Source organism: Danio rerio, chromosome 19, assembly GCF_049306965.1.
Source record: "Danio rerio strain Tuebingen ecotype United States chromosome 19, GRCz12tu, whole genome shotgun sequence".
NCBI lineage: Eukaryota > Metazoa > Chordata > Actinopteri > Cypriniformes > Danionidae > Danio > Danio rerio.
The window spans coordinates 16,590,150-16,617,726 of NC_133194.1; the positions used below are offsets into that span (position 1 = coordinate 16,590,150).

The 27,577-nt window shown below is 33.4% G+C and overlaps 2 protein-coding genes across 6 annotated transcripts in view; one reads left to right on the plus strand and one right to left on the minus strand.

Annotated features, from left to right (window-relative positions):
• The window catches only part of ftr55 (finTRIM family, member 55), a 157,405-nt gene that overhangs the window by 9,687 nt on the left and 120,141 nt on the right, over window positions 1-27,577 (minus strand). For 2 of the 3 annotated variants that reach the window (XM_068215263.2, XM_068215264.2), the window contains exon 1: window positions 1,867-2,442. The exons of the other annotated variant lie outside the window; for it this stretch is intronic. In XM_068215263.2, the coding sequence (XP_068071364.1) occupies window positions 1,867-2,442 (576 nt within the window). Of the gene's footprint in view, window positions 1-1,866; window positions 2,443-27,577 lie in introns of those variants that run through there. 3 annotated transcript variants of the gene reach the window in all.
• lin28ab (lin-28 homolog Ab) overlaps window positions 9,021-27,577 on the plus strand; it is a 31,355-nt gene continuing 12,798 nt past the window's right edge. Inside the window, 3 exon segments of one of the 3 annotated variants that reach the window (NM_201091.1) lie at window positions 9,021-9,210; window positions 11,972-12,147; window positions 20,172-20,350. In NM_201091.1, coding sequence (NP_957385.1) covers window positions 9,177-9,210; window positions 11,972-12,147; window positions 20,172-20,350 — 389 coding nt within the window. In that variant the 5' untranslated portion in view covers window positions 9,021-9,176. 3 annotated transcript variants of the gene reach the window in all.

The window sequence follows — 27,577 nt, forward strand, 5'->3', positions numbered from 1 at the left end:
TTCTTTAGATGTTTCGTGTTGATGTTGACAAGAAACATTGATATATATATGAAGCACCAGACCCAGGAAAGCTTGAACCCACTCTTAGCTTTAAACACTAGCAGAGTTCGGGGGATGGGACTTCATCACGAATGAGGACGAGTGATCACTGTGAGACGTATATCTTATAATGTATATCATTGTTTTTACTTGGGTTTATGGTTAAGAATAGAGCAATATGCTGGTGTCTATCTGCATTCCTGCTCACACATACAACACTCTACACCATGGGTTGCTGCTTGTTAGGCATTCCTTTCCATCTCACACTGAACACAGTTGACCAATCACAACAGACCAGGTCATCGAACCAATCACCACAGATTAGCGTCACACAAAGGAGGGGTTTGGAAAAAGTGAATCACTGTACAAATCAAACAGAAGTCATTTGGATAATTATGTAAAAAATGCATTTATAAGACAATGAAAGAGTTTTTTTTTTTACCTTACATTCAAATCAGCCTGTAGTTGGAGACCCCCAAAACCAAAATATGACATTTTGCATTATAGGGGCTCTTTAAAAAGTCTTTCCATGATCCTCAAAAACAGAAAGCTTCATGGAATCCAGAGATAACCTAATTTACATTAAACTTTACTCACAAATTGAAGCAATAAGCAACTCTGGGTCGTTTTCATTAGTACAATTTGAAGTTTATGAGCTTCCAATAATGTGACAAAGTTCACAATATTACAGAGTTGAGCAAAGATTAACTTTTACTGCAATGCACATTAACGCAATATAACAATAACCAATGGGAGCTGAATTATACAGTCACAAAATGATAAAGTTTTTAGAAGAACACTTCACATTTCTGCATTAAAGTCTGCATGAAACGGAAGTTATTTCAATGTGTTGATGTACTTGCAACTGAAACAGAATATTGCGTAGGGACTGGGTTCCATTAAGAAGGGCTAATCCCTATGCCCTCTGAAGGTATTAGACCATACACTGTAAAAAAAAAAAATCCTGGTTGCCTTAAATTTTTAAGCTGAATCAATTTAACCCTATGAGTCCATTAAACTTATATAATTTAAACTGACCTAAAACAGCTTGTGTAACTTTTAAAATTAAGTAAGAACATGATTAACTTAGTTTCAAGAATTCACACTTAGCTGATGATTGATTACAAAGCTTGTTTGGCATGCTGTCCTGGGAGAAAGCCCTGAGCTCATAAGATCCCCGAGGCCGGGGCTCCTTCCCATTTGCAAGGCAAGTGGGGAGTTTGAGCTCAGGTAGATCTTGAGAACTCCCCTGCTGCAGTAGCTAAAGAACAGATAGTGGTTGCTTTTAAGAGATAACCATTTACTAGTACCATGTCTATGGTGCCGATTTTGATTAGTCAATTAACTTAAGTCGCATGTTTTTAGACGGTGGGAGGAAACCGGGGAACCCGGGGGAACCCACGTGAGCACAGGGAGAACATGTAAACTCTGCACAGAAACGTTGTCTGACTTGGTAAGTACTAGAACAAGTGATGTTCTTGCTCTTAGGCAACAGTGCTTACCACTAAGCCACTGTGCCACCCATAGGAAAGCAGGAGGAGTAGGGGTGGAAGGGGGGATTCTTCAAAATGAAAGATGGCGGTTATATGGAACTTAGGGTATTTATTGTGGCTTAGGAATCGTGTGATTGGTGAATCATAAATTCAATAATGCGGGGCCTGCCGCATGCAATCATAAGTATGTGCTCCTCTCAAAATGTATAAATAAACTTCACTTAATAATACAATGACCTAAAAACATATGCTGTTAAGGCTAATTCGTCATATAATTGTTTTATAGTGTACGTATGAGCTCCTCAAAATGTTAATGTATTGTTTCAGTACATACCTCATTCTCTGCCATCTTTGCAACAGCTGATACAGTGTGATGGTTTCTATGTTTATCCATTACACAAAGCACGCAAATGTACTGCTGATCAGTGTTACAAAAAACCTCCAGAATCTTATTATGCTCACGGCACATCATCTGCTGCAAATGACCAATGGCGTCAGTCACTTTGTGTCGCTTTCCTGAGTGAAATTCCTCATGATGCTCAAAATGAGTTAGGCAATACGATTCCAGACACACCAGACAGGACTTGACCGCTTTTGATTTCTTTCCAGTACAGACGTCACACTTCACGTCTCCAGGTGTAATGAAACTTACAGCAGGAACATCAGTTTGGAGTCTTGTCTTCTTCAGCTGCTCCACCACTTCAGCCAGCATTGTGTTTTTACCTAAAACTGGTCTTGGCTTGTAGGTCTGTCTGCACTGAGGGCAGCTGTAGATGCTCTTCTGATCCCAGAATTCTGTAATACAGCTCATACAGTAACTGTGTCCACATGGAATTGTTACTGGATCCTTCAGGAGATCCAGACACACTGGACAGACAAACTGCTCTTCTGAAACACTGGCTTCAGCCATTTCACTGTGTGTACACTATACAAGTTTTAGATTATTTTCCACTGAGTTTCCTGGTTTTATGGTTAAGATATGTGATGTAGTTCAAGAAACTCATAAAGGTCCATAGGTCAGTTTCAAATTGAAACCAAGGGTTAATAATAATACAAGCTCACTATAAACCGAAGCAACACTATGGAAACAGAATCAATAAATCCAGTACCTTTATTCCCAAGGTGCAGCAGGTAGTTGACATGACACCCCATACAGTTTAAGACATTCTCTTACATTTACTGTTTATCTAACTACTGTATAAATAGTTTTAGGGGTCCTAGAACTGAATGTGCTATTGTGATAGGAGTGTAACTGTGAGGTGGATGAGGAGATGTGGATAATTGGAAGGGTCTTGGTTCATATGCAGCTGAAAACTTTTGATAAACCATCTGACCAGAGGATAAGTGGGGAATATGAAATTTCTGATAATGCGGCATAGAAGTATAATTAGCAGAGGGAAGAGCCAGATCACTGAGTGCAGGCCCGTAGCCAGTATGGCGATCTGGTGGGTGGTTCTTTATTTTTTATTTTTTGGCACATTTTTGCAGTTATAAATCTCATTTTCTATTTAACTATGAGCTATAAATACCTCATTTTAGTGACATATTAATCACAATTTTTAACTGAATTAACTTGTCGAATGGTCATTGATGTACCAAAAAATATTTCTATATATATATATATATATATTTATTTATATATATATATATATAAAACATTTAAAACGCATTCATTACATCTTATAGCATTAGAAAAAAACTGTTAAAGTTTTACATTGAAAACTGTGGCCTATATTAATATTATATTATAACATTATAACATTAATATTATATTATAATATTATATTATAACATTCAGCCTTCCACATTCGGCTATTTAAATTATAAAAAATCCAATATCCAATATTTAGAATACAAGTTACTTGCAGTGTTGGGGTAATGCATCACAAGTAAATTGAGTTACGTAATAATATTCCTTTTCTAAGTAACGAGTTACTAAAAAGCTTGAGTTTTTAAAAATGTAACTTGAGTTACTTTTTAAACTAATTAATATGCTTTTATTTTATTTTTTTGCTGAAATAAAATTTGTGTAATCAACTTAAATGGACAGTGAAAAAAGTGAAAATACAAAAATAACAAACTGATTGCTTCTAACTTTTCTTAATCTGTAAAAACAGCATGGCGTCAGGAAGTTCTCGGAAGGTAAAATTATTCAAATTTTTGTGATAATTTCTTTTAAAGATACAGTGTAGGTTATACAGTGTGTTGTTAGATGTGAAGGTCCTATATTTAAAAAAAATAGCAAGTTCAAGATTAAGCCTAAGGCAGGTATAAAAACGTAAATCAAAAGTAACTTAAAAAGTAAAGTAATGTATTACTTTCCATTAAAAAGTAAAGCAACTAGTTACTTTTAATAAAAGTAATAATAATATAGGGAGTAACTCAATATTTACTTTCAGAAGTAACTTTCCCCAACACTGGTTACTTGTATAATATTTTCTCTATTTAAAAACAATACAATAGCTAAGATGACTTCACTTACAACATATTGTTTGTTTTCCTGCACAGCTGGATGTTGGACTCCTAAAAAAATGTTTGCATTGGCAAAAACTGATTAGCTGAAGTCACACCGAAGCGACAGCCAACAGAGGATTCCGTTTGGTCTTAAATACTTTTTCAATGGGTTATTCTTACTCTATATGGTTGCATAGCAGTCAAAATAAGACAAATGAGCTCATGTATGGGACAAATTCTAGACTTTTGTCAGTTAGGGGTGGCGCTGGAGAGCGCTATCTGCTAAACATCTTCATATTGTATCCACTAGAGGGCAGGAAAACCAGTTTTCTGCTCTTGTGGACTAAACTTTTTAGACAAAAACATTTCTGTTTATGGGTCTCATTTTTCAAGAGTGGGCACTTCAGTTTGTAAATGTAATGTATCTGGCTTCATCTTCCAGTTATTCATCTTCCAGTTAGCTTTACAAGCAGCACTTTTTCTTGCTTGTTACTCAATGTATTCCTATCATATATTATAATGTATTGTCTTATTTAGAATAAAAAAGGTCTGTGTCACAAATACTATTTGTTTTTCTTTATTACCTTTTTTTTATATTCAGCCGGGGCTTCATAGTAATGATAAATTTCCATAAAGGACAGTGAATATAAAAATAAAAATCACAGAAATGCTGCAAAAAATAAGTCATTTGTTTAAATATCACCAAAAAAGCTGTCACAGCAACAACTAGAGAGAAAAAAAATCCCTAAAAGAACTACATTTCTTGGCATGTTTTATTCAAACTTTGCTGCACAATGACAAATAATTAGCTTTAGCTATTTGTCCTTTTATACATTTTGAATCTTTGATGACAATTACAATAATAGTCAACTGTAAAAACATGCTTTTTTTTCCTGTGTAGTTTTAAAAACGTGCCAATTCACTTAAATCATATACCATTTATACTTTAATATTGTATATCAGTTAAAGATCATGCCAAGCACTTATCAATATTCCAGCAATGTAACAGAAGAGGGCAAGAGAAATCGAAAGTAATTCATGGCTAGGTGCCTGTTTAGCTCAATTTTTTATGTACAAAATAGGATTATAAATAAAATATAATATGCATTTTTAGACATATTTTCAAACTTTGACTTAGCATTTTGATTTATTTCAAAAGGTGTGTGCTTTTTTGGTTGGTTTGCTCAAATGTTCAACTGGCTCAACTAACTAGTAAAACAATCACAAGAACATTCTAGATAGTTTTCACAGATATGAGTAAGAATTTAGACGCCTGGAAGCTTGAAAATATGAATTTCAGATGCAAAAACTTTTAAGCGCCATCTGATTTTCTACTTGAGCATTTTTGTATTCTTTAATGTGACAACTGAACATAAATATAGGAGGCTGAGAAAAATGCTAATTTTGTTGCTAATGCTAATTAAAAATCCTACAAATGTCACATGGCAGTTTTTCAAAGAGGGTTTTGCATGAGAACTCTTCATATACTGATCTTCACAAAAGTCAAATAAATGTCATAGATTATTTTTTAAGTATTGTTTTTTAATGCTTAAGCTTTTGGCTAGATCAAACTTCAAATAAGATACACCACCCATTTTCTGGCTGATTTAAAAAAAAAAAAAGTTTAACAATAGCTGAAGCAGTAGGTCTTAAAGCAGTGTTTCTCAACCATGTTCCCGAAGGACAACCAACACTGCATGTTTTGAATGTCTCTTTGTCTGTGACACCCATCACGGGTCTTTCAATCTCTGCTAATGAGCTGATGATCTAATTCAGGCGCATTTAGTTAAGGATATATAGAAAATGTGCATAGCTGATGGTCTTACAAGAACATGGTTGAGAAAAACAGTTTTAGAATGCATTTGATATCTTACAATCGAAATGACACTCAAGAGAGAACAATTCAGCATATCCACAAAAAGGAACAAACTAAATCTTTTGCATCTAATTGCTTTTGAGATTCTGCACACACAGGAGGACACATTTCCAAACTTACAGTAAGTTTCAGAGAAACACAGTAGTGCTGTCCAGGGTGCTGAAACTATAAACCACTGTACTTTGTGTTCTCCTTCTCAGAAAATTAAATCTACACACACTAATAAAATGTTATCCCTCAGCCTTGTTCTGCTGAATCAGTGAAAAGGGGAGGAAATACAGAAAGGATAGAAGAAACAACTCTTAAACTATATTGCTCCGGTACTCCAGTTTCTGATGGTGAAACTGAAGTCCCATTCATCACTGTCATGACTCACAGCCTGAGAAGATCACTGAAATCAGATCCTAGATGTGACTGGCCTTTCCACTGTTTCACACTTGCAATGTGAGTATTGATTATCCACCGATTCCCTAAGGTCTTCAAGAAAGAACTGAACTGACATCTGTCCCACTGGGATATGACCCTGATTCTCGAAAGTGTGGCACAAGCTTTCCAAGCAAAATGGCCCATTATACAAATTAATTGTTTTTTTTTTATGTTTCTGTGATCTGGTCTCAAATTGGTAAACATGGTAAAAAGTTAATAATAGCGTTAAATGTTAAACTTGGCAAACATTGTGACAATGTGTAACCTTTGACTTACATAGTATTTGATTTTTTTTTTCATACAGAAGTCAATGGTACAAATTTTCAGCTTTTTTAAAAGATATTATTTTGTTCAACAGTTTCAAAAAAACTTATGAAACTTTGGAACCATTTGAGCACGGGTAAATAGTGAGTCCATTTTTGTTTTTGGGGTGATCTATCCCTTTTATTCATTCAATTTCCTTCAGCTTAGTCCCTTTACTGATCAGGGGTCGCAACAGCGGAATGAACCGCCAACTTATCTAGCTTAAGTTTTACACAGCAATACCCTATCCTGCTGCAACCCAGTACTTTCCATACAAACTTATCCACATACACTACGGTTAATTTAGTTTTTTCAATTGACCTATACTGCATGTCTTTGGATTGTGGGGGAAACTGGAGCACCTGGAGGGAAACCCACACAAACACGAGGAGAACATGCAAACTCCACACAGAAATGCCAACTGACCCAGCCAGGACTCGAACCAGTGACTTTCTTGCTGTAGGGCGACAGTGCTAACCACTGCACCACCATTTATCCCTTTAAGGCAGGGGTCACTAATCTCGGTCCTGGAGGGCCGGTGTTCTTGCAGGGTTTAGCTCCAACTTGCCTCAACACACCTGCCTGGGTGTTTCAAGTATACCTAGTAAGACCTTGATTAGCTAGTTATTATGTGTTTGATTAGGGTTGGAGCTAAAATCTGCAGGACACCGGTCTTTCAGGAACAAGTTTGGTGACCCCTGCTTTAGGATTTTTAATAATGCATCAAAGTGATGTACTAAAAACAAATCTTGCTCATTGTGTGTTAAGGAGAGAGATGTGGGTAGTTTGAGGGGTGTTACAGGCACGTGCCTGATCCATTGTCCTCAGTCCCCTCTGCTTGACATGGGTCATCTTCAGGACTGAGTCAAGGCCATTGGTTACTAAGGAGATCTCTATAAAATGCTTTAGTCTTCATTGTCTTTTTGAGGGAGGCATGAATGCAGCCGACTACATTATCATCTCTATACAAAAAAAAAAAATGCAATATGGTCGACTACACACATTTTTTTTTTTTTAAATTGGGAAGGAAGCCAGTAGGGAATTTGTAGATTTCATAACATTTTATTCATTTGTTGATTGTATAACACATAATACAAGCTACAATAAAATCATTAAAGAGGGTAATATTATAATATTATATTGTCAAATATTTCACACAAACATACACACACACACACACACACACACGCTAAAAAAATTTATTCAACACTGAGATTATGATTATTATTAATTATGGAATACAAATAAAAAGTTATCATAATAAATCAGTAATAAAATTATTAGTTTTATGATTATAAGTATCATTTAAAATAAAAACAAATGTGCTGGAAATTCAGATTTGGATCACATAAATAAACTATAGGCCTACTTAAAATAAAACTCATATAGAAAATTGAAAACATAACCCAAAGGCTTTACTTTTTTATTGTATTTTTGAAGCAAATAAAGGCAGCCTTGTTAAAGAGAACCACTTCTTTCAAGGCATGAACAATGCTATTGTTTCCTAACTGTCAAACTGTTGAAATACATCTTTATGGAAAAATACATCATATACAATGCAGTGAATTGTATTCCATTTAAACTTTTATTAATATACCTTTTGTTTTATTAATTTATTTAGGAGGTGTGGTATTTATTTATTTATTTATTTATTTATCTTCACGGTTTTTGATGGACAGAAACAATTTGAATTACCAAACAAATCTAATTAAACGTGGCTACAAAATCATGTAACAACCTACCATATTAGTTTGCAGTTTCTGTTTTTATTATTTATTTATGATGTGTGGTATTTATTTATTTATTTATTTATTCATTTATTTATTTTAGCTTCACGATTTTTTGATGAACAGAAACAATTTGAATAACTAAACAAATCTAATTAAACGTGGTTACGAAATCATATGACAACCTACCATATTAGCTTGCAGTGTGATCGCTGTGGATCCTTTTCTCCTAAATGCATGTTCCTTTTTAAATAACGCGCGGTATAAGCAATTCGCTAGCAGTGTTTTACATTCATGACGAAGCTAAAGATCCAGCTGCACTTTTGATTGACGGATAATGATTGCATCACGTGACCCGTTGAAGCACATGCTTGATTATCATATGAAGAGGGTCCTGGTTCTGTTTGGATTACATAATTAGATGAAGTGTTATGACTAAGACTTCTAACAGGTGCTGTGCTGTTTCCTCTGACATGAGTCAGAAACCTGTGAGAGAAAGAGTGCGTTTGGGAAGCTGATGAACGGCATCCAAGAATCCTGCATGAATATTTAATTGGAAAGTGGATGCGGCTTTAATTGTGTTTGTGGGTGACGGGCCGCATGACAATCCAAATACAGTCATCAGAGCAGAACCACAGCAGGAGCCCAGCAGACTGACTCACTGCTCTCCATTAATTCATTCATCCATCCATTCAGTCAGTCACACAGGCTCGGTAGTATAAAATGCCTTCGAGGAGCTGGACTTTAAGACGAAGCCTGGCGACCAGTCCACATTAACGTAGTTGATTACACCACAGAAAAAGCAGTTAATTGTATAGCCTAGTTATTTTTTAAGAAGTAGAAGGCTAAATCATAAAGATGCCCCCGGCAAATCCGCATCTCAATCACACAGGTGAGAACTTCATATCAGTATTATAAAATAACTTTTTACAACATTATATAGGTTTTACCAGTCTCTCTCTCTCTCTCTCTCTCTCTCTCTCTCTCTCTCTCTCTCTCTCTCTCTCTCTCTCTCTCTCTCTCTCTCTCGTGGCAGCAAGATTAAGATCAAAATCTTGTCTGGAGAAACTCTTACACATAGCATTCTTTTGTGAGATGTAGTATATTGCGTTTGTGTGTGTGTATGTGATGTGCACAATGATCCTTCGGATTTGTAGCCTATTTATGTGTATAATTTACCTAATATTTGTAGTCTAAAGGTACAAAAAATCGAAATGGGGGAAAAAGTCGCTTTCAAATTTATTTGCAATGCACATTAACCAAAATAGTTTGCTTAATTTTATACCATTTACTGTGTTGAATAAAAAAAATGAAACATGGTCTTGATATTCTAGCCTAATTATTTCTGCCATTTAAAAAACTGTCATTTTGACCTGCATAAAATGCATTTTGACCCATATGCTATTGTCAAAAATATAGCCTACTCGTGCAACCTAAACTGTGTCACGTATGTATGTGGAATTCCCTCCGTGCTTTAGTTACATGTAAATTGCCGGTTGCGAAAACTTCAGGCAATTCCCATTCATTATGCGCTGGCGTCAGAGATCAATTAAATAACATTTACACGCCTCAGAGTATCTTATTGTTCCTTTTGTGGGCTCTGCTTGAGGTGTGAGAACAATGAGACACTGCGACCTGTGCTTTTCATGAAGCTCAAACCAGAACTGCGATCAGTTTTCAATAGTTTGTCAACATCATTAGCTAGGGGACATTAATTGAATTTTTATTTCCTGTTTTTGGCATTTTTAACACAATTCAAAATAATAACTAATACAGTTACATCTTACACAGGTCCCGAAATGCACATTATAAATATGTTTTAAAGCATATTATTATTATCCTTTTGTAGTTTAAGACGTGCCTGCTTTTGGTTGCACACAGATATCAAATGTTGTGATATTATAGAACGTTTTGCGTGAATTATTCAAGTCATGTTCTAATGTCTTCAAAACCCGACGTTCATATCTTTTCATCACACAATCGTCTGTGTAATAACTGGAATATTTTAGTGCTTTATGTATTTTGCAGAAATGTTCTAAATAGCATGGTATATATTTTTTAAGATCTAAATATTAAAATGGCACAGTATAAAACGTTTGCAAAATTTAATTAAACGTGTTTTTTAGATTAACTATGAGAACTGCATACCAAATAGGCTATTTTGATGCATGCAATAATAAATCAATGAATGCCTCTGCTGTCCCAATGTCCATCCACTATGTGGTGTGTGTCAGGCTGTCAGCATGCTGTGGGTCATTTCAGTTTAAGAGGGGAGGGCACTTCCTATTTCTCGAGCTTAAATGTTCTCAATCTGTGATTGGCTCACTGGTGAATTTGGACCCCATCGCTGCAGAAATGTGCAATTCATCAGCTCAATGAAGTTGAACACCACATAGACTTGACCTAAAGCCGGTGGAGGTAATAGTGGAGATGCTACAGTGACCCGTGTCCTATGATTCACTCAGGAATAAACGCTGACCACTGTTTTATGCTGTTTGGGGGCCCATTCAATGATCGTTTTTGTGGTGTAAACCAAGAAGACATCCTGGAGACATGGCTGAAGGTGAGGTCGTGGGTGATCTTCCAGTGGGGGGTCAGTGAAGAGTGAGAGGAATAAAGAAGAGGGGGTGGGACGGATCTCCCGCATTGTCTTTTAGATTTGGGGATGTTCACAAAGGGTACTTCCCAGAAGCCCTGGAATTTTTAAGTCGTTACCGCTAAAATGTGCCCCATTTTTTTGTTTGTTCCTTTTTCCTGGCGTCGTTAAAGTAGTATTTTTTTGTTTTACTTTTGAAATGTGGAGTAAAGTTTGAACCCTGTTTTCTGTAGTCGGGAATTATTCGGAGATTGATGGGCGAGATGGGTGAAATGGGCTCAGTTTATGAGCAATATTACACAGGTGAGCGGCCGTTTGTGATTTTTAATACTCCATGAAAGTGCACGAGTGCGCTATGATAAATTAACTTTTAGCTGTTTTAAACTTCTAGCTTATAAATAAATGATAAAGAACGCCAGGAATTTTGTTTAAACAAAATATATATTTTTTCGCCATTTTTTAAAAACAATAGGCTATGAGACGTAGCCAGTAGGCCTAATCACCGCTAAAGACGTGAAAAAGCTATTAAGCTAGGAATCTAATGCATTTATTAACTACAAAATTACATATATTTAAATTTCCATAATGGTGATTGATTAAAATAAGTAGCATATTTACTCAAAAATGCAATAAATTGGGTTATCACTTGCTCGCTGTATAAAACAGTTATTTTAATTCTTTATGTATTTTTCCTTAACCTAGGCTACCTGTTGGTTAAACTGTCCATTTACAGATTTATTTATAAATTTAGGTGAAATTATTTTTACAATACAAACAATAACTATATAATAAAATGTTTATAGAATTTGTAGTGTGTAAAACGAGCAATGAGCAAAAGAATGTTTACAAAATAAACAAACCCATATAGAAACGCATTTCGTCCACTCGTGTTTAGCTTCTGGCATTTTCTTGCCAAGCGTGATGAATTCACTTCATGTCGAAACAGCAGCGTAAGAGCTCACCGATTTGTTTTGTTCTTCCACTTTCGATAGCGCGATATACGAGTTCGTACAATTATTTGTGATTGATTCTTGTTTCGTGTTTTTATACATATAAGGTGGATGTACAAAGACAGAGGAGGAAGAAGCCGCGAGCTCCGAGGAAGACTCAGGCTCTTTTCACGGCTCTGGGGTCTGCAAATGGTTTAACGTGCGGATGGGCTTCGGATTTCTGTCCATGACCCACCGGGAGGGCATCTGTCTGGACTCACCCGTGGATGTCTTCGTCCATCAGGTATGCTGCCGTTCTTTTAATTATCCGGACCTATGCAAGGCCTTGCTGTCTCTAGAAATCTCCTGTTTCCTTACCATGGTTCAAAAAAAGGGTTAAATGCTGAAATGTTACGGAAACTGTTGGATACATTTGAATCATTTTTATATTTGAAATGTAGTCTATGTTTGAACATTAAAGTCTTCATGTAGTCTAAATGAAGTTCTTCAGTCGTTTGGCAAAGCAAACCATGTTTGTCAGAAACGATTTTAAGCTGGCTATGCTGTTATGTTTTAGCATATTTACTTGTTGGCTTCTGTATTTGGATCTGTGTTGAAGGACACTACCTTGGTGTTTGGAAAGCTGCGTTGATTTTGACCTTGTATATCCCTTGCTTTGATTTTAATTTGATCACATTATATGATGTATTTATTTCCTTAAGGTTTTCAAAACTGTTTATATTTGTTTAGTTTTTTTGTGTAAAGTAGGCTATTATGTTGGTCTAAATTACAGGAGCAGCAGTAATCCACATGCATTGGGTTACTACTAAAATTATTTATTTGGATGTACTGAATAAACCAGCTTATAATAATAAATAATAATCATTAATAATTGTTTTTTCCCCTCAATGTTAACCTCTCAACTAAATATGCAGATAACTTTAAAGCTGTCCAAAATTATATAACAATAATAATGGTAATAATTGTTCATTAAAAGAAAAATAATTAAATTGTTCAAACTGTAAATCATGATGTTTCTCCAAACATTTTTGTTTGAACTTGCTTGGATTTAAAACATTGCATTGACTAAAATTTCATATAAATGTGCTGTAACTTATACAGTTTTATTTTAAGTTTTTATTTTAAGTTTTATTTTCTAGAAGGCTTGTCTACGTTTTTATTTTTATTATTTTATTTTATTTTATTTTTTTTTACTTATAAAACCAGAAAAACAGGGAATTTCTCATGGGTCAGATTCTGTTCTTTTATTTTATTTTTACTTAAAACTAAACTAAAGCAAAGTACTTTTGAGCATAATACGAGATGAATCTTGAGTAGGGTAAATGAGGCAGAACATTTGCTAGCCTTTCTTGGACTACTTTGTAAGAAAACCGAAAACCGTTAAACCCTACTGAAAACCAAGTTCTGTAGTTCAATAGTTCATAGTTACTTGTATATGTTACTTATAAGCGTTCCTTATATTTGGTTTAGTCACTTCAAATGTTTGATTTCAGATAATTACTAGAAATCAGAAGTTTTATTTTTTGGTTATTATAAAGTTAGTTGTATCCAAGTAAATCAAACTATCCTAAAAACAGTTTGTGTTGTGAACATGGTCACAGGTTCAAGTCCAATCTCCGGCATATACTTGTTCCATGTCAGCTCTTTAATTCCACCCGTCCTGTCTGCACTGTACTTTTTTATAAAAAGGGGCATATCAAAAACTGAAATTTATAATTACAAATTTTCCTTGGATCCCTTTGTATTAGTTTGCACAAAATGCTAGTAATCCTGTTAAAAAGTCTCCAATCCTAAACACTAACCTTCTCAATCAGCAATAATTCAACAAGCTGTTGCCACAAAACAACCCGCAAGTTGGCAAACAGTGGATCACCTATCACCCGGAGCCAAAGGACCTGCTACCTCATGACTTGAGGTCATTGTGTAAAATTACCCAGAGATTAGAGCATCTTACAGGCAGCAGCCTTACACATAGTGTTAAGTGATCTCTCTGTCTCTCTTTCTGAGTAAGAGGTCTTTGGTTACCTTAAGAGTGACTGTCTGGAAGGCTGAACAGTCAGGGCTTAAAGGGATAGTTCACTTAAAAATGAAAAGTCTGTCATTTTTACTTACCCTTGAGTTGTTCCAAACCAGTTTGAGTATTTGTTTTTTTTTTTTCTGATGAGCTCAAAAGTAGAAATACTGAAAAATTCTTGAAACCTGTAGCCATTAACATCAATAGCAGGAAAACCATATGGAAGTCAATAAGTTTTCAGCATTCTTCATTGTAGTCTATTGTGTTAATCAACTAGAATCTATAAATCTGAATGTCGAAAGTCACCTATTTTAAATCCACTCAACCTTGTTGTTCAATACCTGTTAAATGTCAACTTTTCATTTTTGGAACCCCAAAGATGAGGCAAGGAATAATTGATGGTAAACTGTTGAATTATTAGAAAAATAATGTACGCGCATGATGTGGCCATTATGCAGAGCACCAAAACCATTTTTATGCTTGTACTATAGTTAATTATTAACTTTGATATTCAGATGTTGTATTCTAAGACATTTGTCCTGCACACCCTCTTTAAAGCCTTTTGATTTAAGTTTTTAACTGTGGTAGGCTGTGAAATAACAAATCATTCATAGGGATATGGAACTGTAATGCAGCCATGACCTGCATAAACTGCTTTAGCTGTGTGTTTCTCTGAAAATAGTCGCACACCTTAACATATTAACCAGCCAATCACTTATTTTGAAGAATGTTTTGATAATTTCTGTTTGTACATGTTCTGAAATGAAGGTACATACTCTGTCACTGGGATATTTCAAAAGGTACACTTTTGTACCATACAGGTGGACAATAGTACCTTAAGCGTGCATTTTTTTGTAATTTTAACATAGTATATGGTACCCATTTGTACCTAATATGTACCTTTCAAGGAGCAGTTAGGAACTAAAATGTTGCTTTTGAAAAGTAAAGAATTTAAACCTTTATTTCTAGATGGTTTATGGTCTGTTTCAGACAGTTTCTACAGTCTATAATGTCTTCAGTTGGTTCGTGTTTTTAAAAAGACATTGGAATGAGACTTGAGCAAATTAAAGAATGAACTTTTTTGGGGTTAACCAAATTTGCAAATTAGCCTATTGTTATTAAGATGCATTCAAATGTCTCATTTGACAATTTATTTATTCACACTCACAATCACTAGTGCTTAAAGAGATTTTTCCCCCAAAAATTAAACCAAAAAATACTTGCCTTCAAGTGGGTCCAAAACTTTGAGTTTCTTTCTTTTGTTGAACACAAAGAATATATTTTGAAGAAAGACGTTACAATAAAATGCAAACTATCCATTTATGTTATACAAGCACTATTGCATTAACAACCCCATATTACAAAGCATAAGTGAACAGGAAAGTAAGCAAACAAAAAAATAAAAAGGCAACAACAGATCTCTGTACTGTTGTGATCCATGTTGGTGCAACCAAAGAAAATATGAGCATTTTGCTTGTGTGATTTCAACTGCCTCAGGAATGGTCAAAAGTGAAGAAGATCAAACAGTTTAGACTGTTTATTGGTGTCGTCCATATGTTATAAAACTGAAAATTACATTCTAAAGGGATAGTTCAACCAAAAATGGAACAAAATATTGAAGATTTTTGGAAATCTGTAACATCTGTAATTTACAGTGTTGTTCAAATATATATTTTTTGTTCAAACTGGTTTGGAACAAGTCAAACGTGAATAAATGAAAGAATTGTTGGGTGAACTATCCTTTAAAACATTTTTTACAGGCGGCATATTTTGCCAACGCTTCAGAACAAAATTTTTTTACTTTGTGATTTTGACTTAAGGACGGTTTCTGATTATGACCTACGGAAGGTTTCTGGACATTCTTGGCAGGTTAGCTATTGACATCCACAAAGGCATCAGTTCTCAAACTTACCTGACGACTACTTTGGATGTATTGATAAAACTCAAGCTGGGTGACTGTCAAGGGAACTACCAGGTTAAAAAAACAAAACAATGGCTGTCATTGTCTATCTAGCGGGAGGAAATCCTGCCTTCCTATTAAATTAGAGAATCACCAAATAAATGGCTTTTATGTGCAGGGATAACCAAAAAGAGGCTTAGATGAAAAGAGATTTCATAATTAATAGGCAAAAAGAGATGAAAGGCGTGCAGAAAGAGAATGTCAAGAATGAAAACCAAAAGATTGGAGCAAGGGGGCTGGGAGGAGGGAGGGAACCTTTTGGGGGAGGGGGTTGTTAGCTCAACTCATTCATAAAAATACTCTGTAGTAAAAGAGGAGGGCAAGTTGTAGAGAAGGTCAAAGGATGGAGCCGTGGATGGTTCCAGGAAGTGTTGTTGGGGGTTGGGAGGCCAAAGTGTGGTCCACCGCAGACTTCTCACTTGGGGTTGGCAAAGCTACTTTGTAATTATCAGCCTCTTAACAAGCTACACGTTAACCATTCTAACTGCTTTTCACCACTCAATGCAATGAAGTACATATTATGCAAATGATACAGATGACTATTTTTTAACATTTATCTGAAATCTTTTGTAATTTTTGTTTTTAAAGTGTTTAAAGCAATTTTTTACCTGGCGTGGTAAACTTGTTGCTTGTTTTAAACTTCCTGATCTGCTCTTGTGATGCGGAGTTCTGTGAACTGCACTGTTAGACAGTTTATAATCATTTATTTTGCTGTCAGTTTTTAATTGGTTGTTTCATTAAAACAGTGATTGCACTTTAATATCATTACTTGTTACATGTAAATAAAACTTTAAATGGCCTGAAAGCTTGCTCTGATTTATTATTTTTGATCAATTTAAACAGTTATAAAAAATAGCAATAAATAAAATATATTTATGTATTTTTCTTTTTACCTGGAGTTTTTTTTTTTCATTAAAGCAAAAATGCATAAACTTATTTTGATTTGTACTAGGATTTAATAACTAAAATATCAATGTTAGCTCAGATTGTATTTGTTTTTATTTGTTTATATATTTTTATTTTATTTTAGTGATTAAGTTTATTTAACCAGGAAAATGTTTTTTTTTAAATATATATATATATATATATATATATATATATATATATATATATATATATATATATATATATATATATATATATAATTTTTTTTTTTTTTTTTTAATTTTTTTTTTTTTTCTTAAGTGTGACCTCGTATATGACCTTACATTTTTTTTGCTTTGTGAGGACTTTACCTGGTCAATTTAAGACTGCTGTAAAATATCCTTTTTGCCTTAAATCTTTAAGCTGAATCAAACTAACCTTATGAGTCCATTGAACTTACTGACTTTAAAATATCTTGTATAATATCTTGTAAAATATCTTTTTTATTCTAGTGTATTGTGCTCGACACTGCTTTCAAACTATAAAGCATTAGAATATGCCATATAATACATAACACACATGCTGTGTGTGTATACTGTGGCTTTTTATTCTCAATGTTACAATAAACTCTCAACTGAATATTGCAGAGGGAGCTTTAAATCCATTCATAAGTTGTTTCCTCATCTGTGAAGAAAAACATGGAATCCACTTGGTATGGGCTGATATAAGATTCTGACTAAATGATAACCTTGGATAAAAATATCATGGCTTCACGGTATTGTGATTACTGCTCTAAAATATATTATTTTTAAATGTCTGGGTAAAAAACAAAAACTTTTCCCCCTTTTGAACACAATGTACTTTATTTTAAGAAACATTTAAAGTATTTTAAAACTGTAAACATGTCAGGCTAAATAATTTAAATGAATCATTGATTTCTGCTGTCATCATTAGTTTCAAAAACAGATTTCTTTACTATTTAAAATTACACATTTGGATCTCTTTTCAGCTGGAGATGTTGTTCTAAAACAAAAGAAAAAAGGCTTTTATGTACAGTTGAAGTCAGAATTATTAGCCACCCCTTTGATTATTATTTTTTTATTGTTTTTTTAAATATTTCCCAAATATATTTAACAGAGCAATGAAATAATATTTTGATATTTTGTGCTCTGAAGAAAGTCTTATTTGTTTTATTTCGGCTAAAATACAAGCTGTTTTAAAAAAATTTAACACCATTTTAAGGTTAAAATTATTAGCCATTTTAGGCTATAAATATTAATAGTCTACAGAACAAACCATCAGTATACAATAACTTGCCTAATTACCCTAACTTGCATAGTAAACCTAATTAACCCAGTTAAGCCTTGAAATGTCACTAAGCTGTAGTTGAAAAATATCTAGTAAAATATTATTTACTGTGTTATTACTAAACAGAGGGGCTAATAATTCTGACTTCAACTGTACCTTAGGAACAATAATAGGACATTTGGGCAGTTTTAAAACCTTGACTGTTCCATAGCGCTCTATACCTTGAAAACCGTTACCGTCCCATGTCTAGAATCCTCTGCTACTAAACATTTAATGTTTTTACTTTTATCTAGAATGCTTGCTTTACCTGTTGTTATTTACATGTACATTGTGCCTGATTCTGCAGAGTTTTCCCAATTTAGCAAAGACATACAGGTTTAGAAAGATTGAGAAAGGAATATTGTGTGTGATACTGTGTGAACAGTCTAGTGTTTTTGCTGTCAGAAAGAATGTGTGGAATTTATTACTGACCATTAAGTTTAATGTGTAAAAGACTGAAATCAGTCTTTTAAGGCATGTCCTGATCGGAAGATAAGCAGCCGTTATTATTAGGACTGTTATTACGGTACCATCACAAACACCGCCAGCTTAGCTGATTGATCTGTAAACACCATCACTGGGGTTAATTTGATACGGTGAGCTCACACATACACCAAATAGTCAGTTTTTTTTTTTTTTTTTTTTTTGCTCTCCAAGTGGTTGTTTAAGACTTCAAGCGGAAGGTTGTTTTTAAAGGTAGATCCTTTCTCAAGCCCCATTTCCACGCGCCTATAGAGCAAGTATCTCAGGAATGCGAGCTTCCCCCACCTTTTCTTGCAGAAAACCCTCAGCACCGATGAGCCAGGGTGAGATGTAACCAGATGGCTTTATTTTAGGGCTCATCCTCCCAGTCATTTCAGTGCAGTTTTTTTTTTTTTTTTTTTTTTTTTTTTTTTGCAAAACAGTTGTTATGGTAGGGATTTAAAATGTTCAGATATATTGTTTAATGTAATTTCTGGTTAGATTTTGGGACCTCAGATTCAGATATAGCCATACATTGATAAAGATCTTGAGTTAATTGATGGAGAGATGGAATGAGGAAGCCATTTTAATGGGAGTGATTTGAAGAGGTGGTTGTGACTCTGCCAGAGTGAATGGGATGTTGAAAGCAATGTTGGGGGCAGGGAAGATGACGTTTTTACCAGTTCTCACCAAAATACAGTCTTATGTTGACAACATGGGTTTTAATTGAGTGTTTTTATTTTTCTAAATAATTCATGCATAAAACTTTCAGCTAAAATTTGTGACAGTTTAGAAGATAAGCATTTATAGAAAGTAATTTAATATAAAGTTTATATAATATATCTTTGACATGCACAAAAAATGAAAACCATTAGCCCTTAAGGGTGTTATTTTGTGTATTATTTATTTAATTACAAATATATAAAATGCCCCTAATATATTTTAATAAGTATCGAACCGTACAAATTAAATTAACAATTTTTTTTTCTTACTTTAATCAAACTGAATTGTATTTTAAATAACTTAAAAGCCTTGTTATGTAAAACCTGGTGTTTTTTTTATGTATACTGGGAAAGTATAAAGATTTACAGTTTTTCTAAAATCAAAATTAGCAATGCTCATTTTACTAGTTTTTGTATTTGGTGATGAACAAATAATGCTAGCAAGTTAATCTACTGGGGGGGGGGGGGGGGGGGGGGGGGATCTGATCAATCTGATCATTTGCTTTGGAGTACAGATCTTTGCCTATGGATGACTGTTTAACTGCTAAATAAAATCCCCGGCCCTCTAAAATATTCAGTTTTAGTTGGAAGTACAACATTTAACGTCATAAAAAATATCTAGCAACTTCCTTTTCATGTGGACTTTAATATTACAGTAAATTAGTATTTAGATTTAAAATGTGTTGCGTCATCAAATGCTGCTTGTTGTAAATCGGTCTCAAAAGCTGTATCTATTTTTTGGTGAGAATGTTTACACAATGATCATTATCTGTAAATCTTGATTTAATTATAAGAGAAAACATTCTCATGTATGACAAAAAAAGTAAGACTATTTCATTGCTTTTATGGTGAAAACATTAGTTTTAAAATTCACAATTAAATATAAAAAATATACTATTTTTAAATTTTGATAAATACTGTGTTTGACATCTCTGCAGAGCAAGCTTCATATGGAGGGTTTTCGCAGTCTGAAGGAAGGAGAAGCAGTGGAATTCACCTTTAAAAGATCCTCTAAGGGTCTGGAGTCCTTACAAGTGACGGGGCCTGGAGGGGCACCATGTGTGGGCAGCGAGAAGAAACCTAAGGGTACCCAAAAGAGGCGGTCAAAAGGAGATCGGTGAGTGTCTTGCTCTGTTGCTGCTATTTTACTGTTTTATTCATTTGATCAATCAGAGTTTTTCCGAAATGCTGGCCCATTTTCCAGATCTTATATTAGGTTAATGCAGATATACAATATATGTACATCCTTTTACAGAAAGCGCTCTAAAACGTATTTCAGTCAGTGTAGCAGTATATACGCTCAAACATTTATTTTTGAAATGCGTTCAAACTAATTTAAAATGAGCTAAATCAATAATTCCTGAGGTTTAAAATGAATAGTTTTATGTTCAATTCACTTAAAACTTTAAAACAATCAAGTTAACTTAATCAATTTGTGTTGGGGCAGCATGAAGGAACTGTGAGGAACCCAGCATTTTTTTTTTTTATTTTTTTTTACAATGCAACAATCATCTTACATTTTCAACAAGAATCATTTAATGATATTAAAAGACCCTGTTTAAAGTCCATGTGAAATTAATCATGTTTATTTTGTGCAAGTTAATCCACAAAAAAAAAAAAAAAAAACGTAATCTTGTTGTTTTTTTGGTTTTGGTGATCTTCAAAGTCTGACCATTTGCTTCTGCATTTGTTGTGGTGGTCCTTCTCTGTTGACATCAGTTTGATGACTTCAGCCACATTATTCTTAACCACATCCCTCTTACTGTTAGTTTGCTATGAGAGAATGGTATGCAAAAATTCGGATTCACGCAAGCTTAAAAGATTTTAGCACAGCCTGCAAAAAAAAAAAAAAAAAAAAAAAAATATATATATATATATATATATATATATATATATATATATATATATATATATATATATATATATATATATATATATATATATATATAGAGAGAGAGATTTTAAATGTTTATACTTTTATATCTTTTCATATTAAATACCAATATATTTTAAAATGTAAAAATAGTAGTAATTATACAAACTTGTATTTAAATAAGTACAGGTCACATAAGGCCCAAGGTGTTTTTTTTTCATGCATTTTTTTTATTTCTCTTTGCTATTTTGGGTTTTTGAAACCTTATTAGAATAAAAACCTAAGTATTATATTTTGATATGATGCACTTTTAGAAAAAAAAATATGTCCATATATGTGGACTCGTGGTCCGAATTTACATAAAACACTTTTTCCTGACTGTTTTGTAATTTATATTTAATATAGAAAATTGTTTGACTATTGTTTTGACTATCAAAAAGTAAAAACAACATTTTTCCCCATTTTGGACAGTTAAAAATAGTGTTTGGAACATTTCATATGCTGCAAAATATTAAACATTCAAAGTGTTTTAAATAGCCACTTAAGAGCTAAAATGTGCTGTCCACGTATTTGGACACTCAAGCCCTAGGAGGTTAATTTTGGGTTGTGGTATTTTTACACATGTAGACCAGTACAATAACATTTATTTTATTTGCCTATTTTTATTTCCAAAAATTCTTAGAAACTTTTTTTTTTTTTTTTGTGCTAGATGTGCTTTTAAATATATACAGTCACATTTGTAAATTTAATTTGACAAAAAGAAAAAAATATATGTTTTGTGACCCTTATATGAACAAGATCTCACATTGTTATGCCTCAATATTTTGTGAATGGGGCCATAAGCATGCTAATGTAAAGATACATTTTGTGAACCCAATCACAGGTGGGCAACTCTTAGTGCAGGCATGAATGAGGTGCAAAGTGTTTTGAGCTTATTCACTTTTGACCCCATTGAGGCCCTGTTCACACCTGGTATTAGGATGTGTTTTCATTGATCTGACCATAAGTGGATGCAGACCCATTATTGTTTACACCGTGTTTTTAAATGTCTCGTCCACTTTAAACCAACGACAAGGGAGGGTTTGTGTGTGTGGGTATTTCTTTTAATCTAATATTGTGAAGGCTAATGGAATTTTCATACTGTCTTCATAAAGTGTTAAATTGATCTGATACTTTTAACAAACTATTTTTGCATTGATTTAATGCAGTTATAGGTAATAGATTTTTTTTTATTTCTAAACAACTACACTGTTTGTTTTGCAGATTTAACATGTATATATGCTTATGTTTTTATAAAATTGGTGAAGCAAATATATTTTAGGAATTGAAAGCAATTAAATTAGGTGTCTTTTGAGTCCGATCAGGAATTGATCACGTCAAAGCAATCCAGTTTACTGCATTTGTGACAACAACTCAATGTTTTAAGTGCACAAGTGTGTAAATCACAACCTCAGTGTGTTGAAACTTCACTAGATTCATTGTAGAACTTTGAAGGAAAGAACACTTATCATGTGGAGTATTTTAAGAGGGAATGACTGTGTGGTGGTTAACTGCATCTGCATTCATCACAGTGCTTAACAATCAGTTTATTTACGCCCTTATTTTGGGATCTTTCGATATAAAAATTTTTGCAATGCATTGATTAATGACATGCTGTTTCCTAATTCGCATGCTTATACTAGGCCCTAAAAGTATGTTCTGTTTTTCTATTCTTTTTTTTTTTTTCTTTTTTTTGTAAAGGAAAAATATATACTTTTGAGTTTGTAACAGATGAGTATGCAAGTTTGGGACACACTACTTCCTTGTTAACAGATCCTTATGTTGCTTGGTTATGATCCCTGTCAATCGTCCACACATCATTCACATTTCATTCATACTTAATTTCCTACCTTATTGAAGAAGCAGCAGCTGGATAATATGTCAAACAAGTCTTTATATAAGTTCACATTCTTGTTGCAGATTAAATATAACACGGAAAATGTGATTTAAATATAGCCAGAGGGCTAGATATTATTAACAGTCATACAAACATCTTTACTGAAGCCTCTTTTTCTACTTGATGATTGGTTTTGCACATCTACCATGTTTGTAGTTTATTTGCACTTTTCACCCGTGTTTGTAGTTCTAATCAAATTCACGGCAAACATTGTATTGTAGGCAATATCAGTAGTTAGAATATGTATTGAAGAAATTGAGTCCCCCTGCAAACTGGGTCCGCCTTGGACCCTGGATGATTCTATTGGTTCACTGGAGTTGTAATAGGTAGAGTTTGTTGTGCCTGATTTAAATAAAATAATACAAAATTATGCCATGAGGACAGTACATAATATTTGACTAGATATTTTTAAGACACTTCTATACAGCTTAAAGTGACATTTCAAGGCTTAACTAGGTTAATTAGGTTAACTGGGCAGGTTAGGGTAATTAGGCAAGTTAATGTATAACGTTGTTTAAAAAAAAAAAAAAAAAAAAAAAAACAGCTTAAAGTGGCTAATAAGTTTGTCCTTAAAGACTTTCTCCAGAAGAAAAAAATATTATCGGACATACTGTAAAAATTTCCTTGCTCTGTTAAACATCATTTTGGAAACATAAGTTTTGATTGCCTAGACGTGCTACTACTTGTGTAAATACATGTTACATATAAATACATAATATCAAAAAAAGGCATCATTTAATGTTTACAAACGTTTAAATTATTTTAACTATGCATGTCTTTAACTTGTCATTATCGATAATAATGTTACTAATATGATTAGTCTTTTTAAAATCTCAAGCTTGTGAATGGACTATAAAAAGCACCAAATATGATTATAATTTTACTGTGGAGAAGTAGAATATAGCTTTTGATCAGGTATTCAATGCAGACGATCCCTTGGGGTCCTAAGTGGACTCGATTGCAGGGGGACTCGATTCCACATGACACTGGCATATTCTCTTCAACATACTATGATTTGGGACATACTAATTCTATTTTTAAATACTATTTAGGATAGAAAGTATGTAAATTGGGACACAGCAACAGTCTCTTTTCAGCATCTAATGTGTAACAATATACAAGTCAGTCACAATCAGTAGTGCAAAAATGAGTTTCAATACCAAATACTTTTATTAAATGTTAATATCATTTATGTAAAATATTTGAGCATAATTCTTAGCGATACATCAATATGGTATAAGGTCCAAATCTATGCAACTGTAAATGATACCAAATAGCAATTGAGAATAAACACATTTTACTGGATTCTCCTGCTTTTAATGATTCCAGAAGACTTTTTTTTTTTTTATGAAATGAACTGACTTAAGGACGTTTTTAGCAAATTGACACCAGAAGAAAAGTTTAGAATTTTAACACAAAAAAATCGTATTGAATTTATGTATTTATTTGTTTGTTGATTTTTAATTGTATATCTATTATTGAAATGTTTTGTCATGAAAATAGCTTTGGTTGCTGACATCGCATTAAATAAAAAAAATACATTACATTACAACAGCATTTGAGAAAAGAAAAAATGAAAACATCAAAAAAAGCTGGGAGAAAAATCGATTTATTTGAAGCATTGATTTTTTTTTTTCTCTAATGATTCTAAATATGTTGTCAAAAGTTCAGAACAAGTCTATCTTCAAATTAGATTGCTGTGTTGCAGGCCTGAATTGGTGCATGCTGTAAAAAAAATATATAAGTGTTGACTGGTGCATGATTTTTTTTTTACTTGGACAATGATGGACGCACTTATGAATTTTAAAGATGTGGTGCAGCGCTGCACTTCTCTTCCACTGTGCAATCAGCTTGAGAATCACTGAAGAATAGAGACAGGATGGCATTAAAGTGATGCATGGACATTACCTTCAATTATCTACAAGCAAAGTTTATGAATTGTGTGTCACTTTTGGGTTTGTAAAAAGAAAGTGATCTACAGAACAATGTTGCAAACAAGATGACTACTGTGTTTTAAATCTAGTTCTTTACTGCTCCTTGGACTCTGGCATTTCAATGTTAAATTTAGAGCTTGTTGATGCTGAATATACATTTGTTACTAAAATCCTTTCTAGCCTGGCAGTACTGTCTGTCATACTGTATGTGGAATCGAAGTATAAACAAACTCCAATTCTGATTAAAATGTAAAGTTGGAAAGCTCAATAATTATTTTGGAGTTATATTGTGACTCCCAGAATGAGAATCAAATCTGATTAAGCCCCTAAAGATTCCCACCCCATACTAAAAAGCCAGAAAAAAATCATGCCTCTATTTAGTGTTAGTAATTAGAGTAGAGTGTTATACAAATTCTATATGCCTTGTATAGCTGCTGTGAGTAAGCTGATAAGCAGGGCTGGGGATAGATTAAAAAATAAATAAAATTGATTCTTCAGTTTTGATACGTTGAGAATGAGTCTATTTCAAAGTTCGTAATGGATTCTATAATGAAAATTGACTACTCTCTTTTAGTTTAAAACTATTATAATTTGCCTTTATAATTAGAAATAATTTACGGTCCCACTTTATATTAAGTGGCCTTAACTAATATGTACTTGCATAGGAATTAATAGTTTGTTACAAAGCACTTATTGTGTAAATACATGTATTTACTGTGTACTTATGCTTGATTAAATACACGTATGTAATTACATCTGTAGTTAACTTTTGTATTTACATTTGTAAATACACTGTTGACCATCCCTTACACCTTAACCTACCCTTAAACCAACCCATACCACCAAACCTGTCCATAACCCAACCTCTATCCCAACTCAAAAGCACCACAAGTGTTCTCAAATACATTATAAACACAGTAAGTACATTGTATTTATTTTTTGATGTAAGTACATAGTAATTAAGGACACTTAATATAAAGTGGGACCTAATTTACTAATAATCAGATTTTCACAAAGAGATTTGGATGGTTCACTTCGATGAACTGGTTCAAATCATTACATCCCTTATCACACTGCATGTTTTGGATGTCTTCTTTGTCTGACACACCCATTACAGGTCTTTCAATCTCTGATAATGAGCTAAAGATCTGAATCAGGTGTTTGGTTAAGGAGATATGTGCAGAGCTGGTGGTCCCCCAGGAACGTGGTTAAGAAACACTGCCTTATCTCATATACACCTGCAAAACTTCTAACAGCTGCTTATGGCATGACATCCACTCTGAATACATAAAACAAAAGAAAGAAAATAGAAGGTGAAAGAAGATGGTGAGGGTGTTATATCTCCTCACCTCGTATGTTTGTTTTATACTTTTATTTTTCTCTTGTAGTCAGAAAGTCATTGTTTAAATAACAAAACATTCACGCAAACCTTATTGAAAATGCACATTCTTTTGTTTGCTATGTTTCAGAAGGTACTAATGCATTTTAGACAGATTAATGAGGCATGCATTCAATAAGTTAAGTGGATGATTGTGCTTCATTTTAGCTTATGCACCACTGATGGGGTTTGAGAAAGAAACTGAAAAAGAATGGTAATAACTGCAAGAAATCCATGGATTCTAATAGTAGGAATTAGGATTGATCTAAAAATGGCAATCAAAAAGGCCAACTAAATGATCTGTAGATTAGATTGATAGAACAGCAGGATAGAGAATCTTTTTTTCTTTCTTTTTTTTTATTACAGACATCAATGTGAAGTTTGTGCTTTGGTTAGTCTTTAACAAAAAAATGTAGAACTTTTAGGTAAAAGTTTGCTTTTATGTAAAACCTTTCACTGATCACAAGCATGTCATTCAAATTAAAAATCAATCAGGAAATCTGAAAAATTTGGTGTCATTCAATATAAACAATATTCATTTTAAACCTTAAGCTTGAGCTAATTTAAGTGAGAATCAAACCAACTGCTTGTGTAAAATACAAATACTTGTGCGGTCTGAATCCAAATGATTGGCATTTTGGGCATGTTTTGCGTGCTTGATTCAGTTTCAGCTATAGAACTCCAGAACTCAACCAACTCTGAGTTTAAACTTTAACTTTGAGTTGATTTACAGAGAGATTTAAAAACTCAGTTTTTGGTTTTAAAATAGCTGATCTGAGTTAGGTCAATCAACTTTTAATAGACTAACTCAAAGTTTAGCATGCACATTGCAGCTATAAAAAGGCATTATCAATAAAGCGCAGAGTCACCATGGCAACATCTGAAAAAAAAAATCTGCATTTCTTTCTCCAGCTGAACTTCATGTGCTCATGCAAAGTCATGGCAAATATGATAGAGCTGCTCAAGTTAATGCATGATTTTACATTTAAAGTATTTAAATATTTTCTAAAGTAATGTAATACTTGACTTTTTTTAATTAAAAGGGGGGTATTGGCTGTAATTATGAAGCTATTTCAGATAATTGCATTTTCAGTAATGGCATTAAATTACATAAAATAGGCTACTGCATAGTTTCTACAACAAATTTGACAAAACTGGAATGCAGATAACCTTAACATTCAGTGGATCATTTAATTCAAGGTTCCCAGTTTTACACACATTGA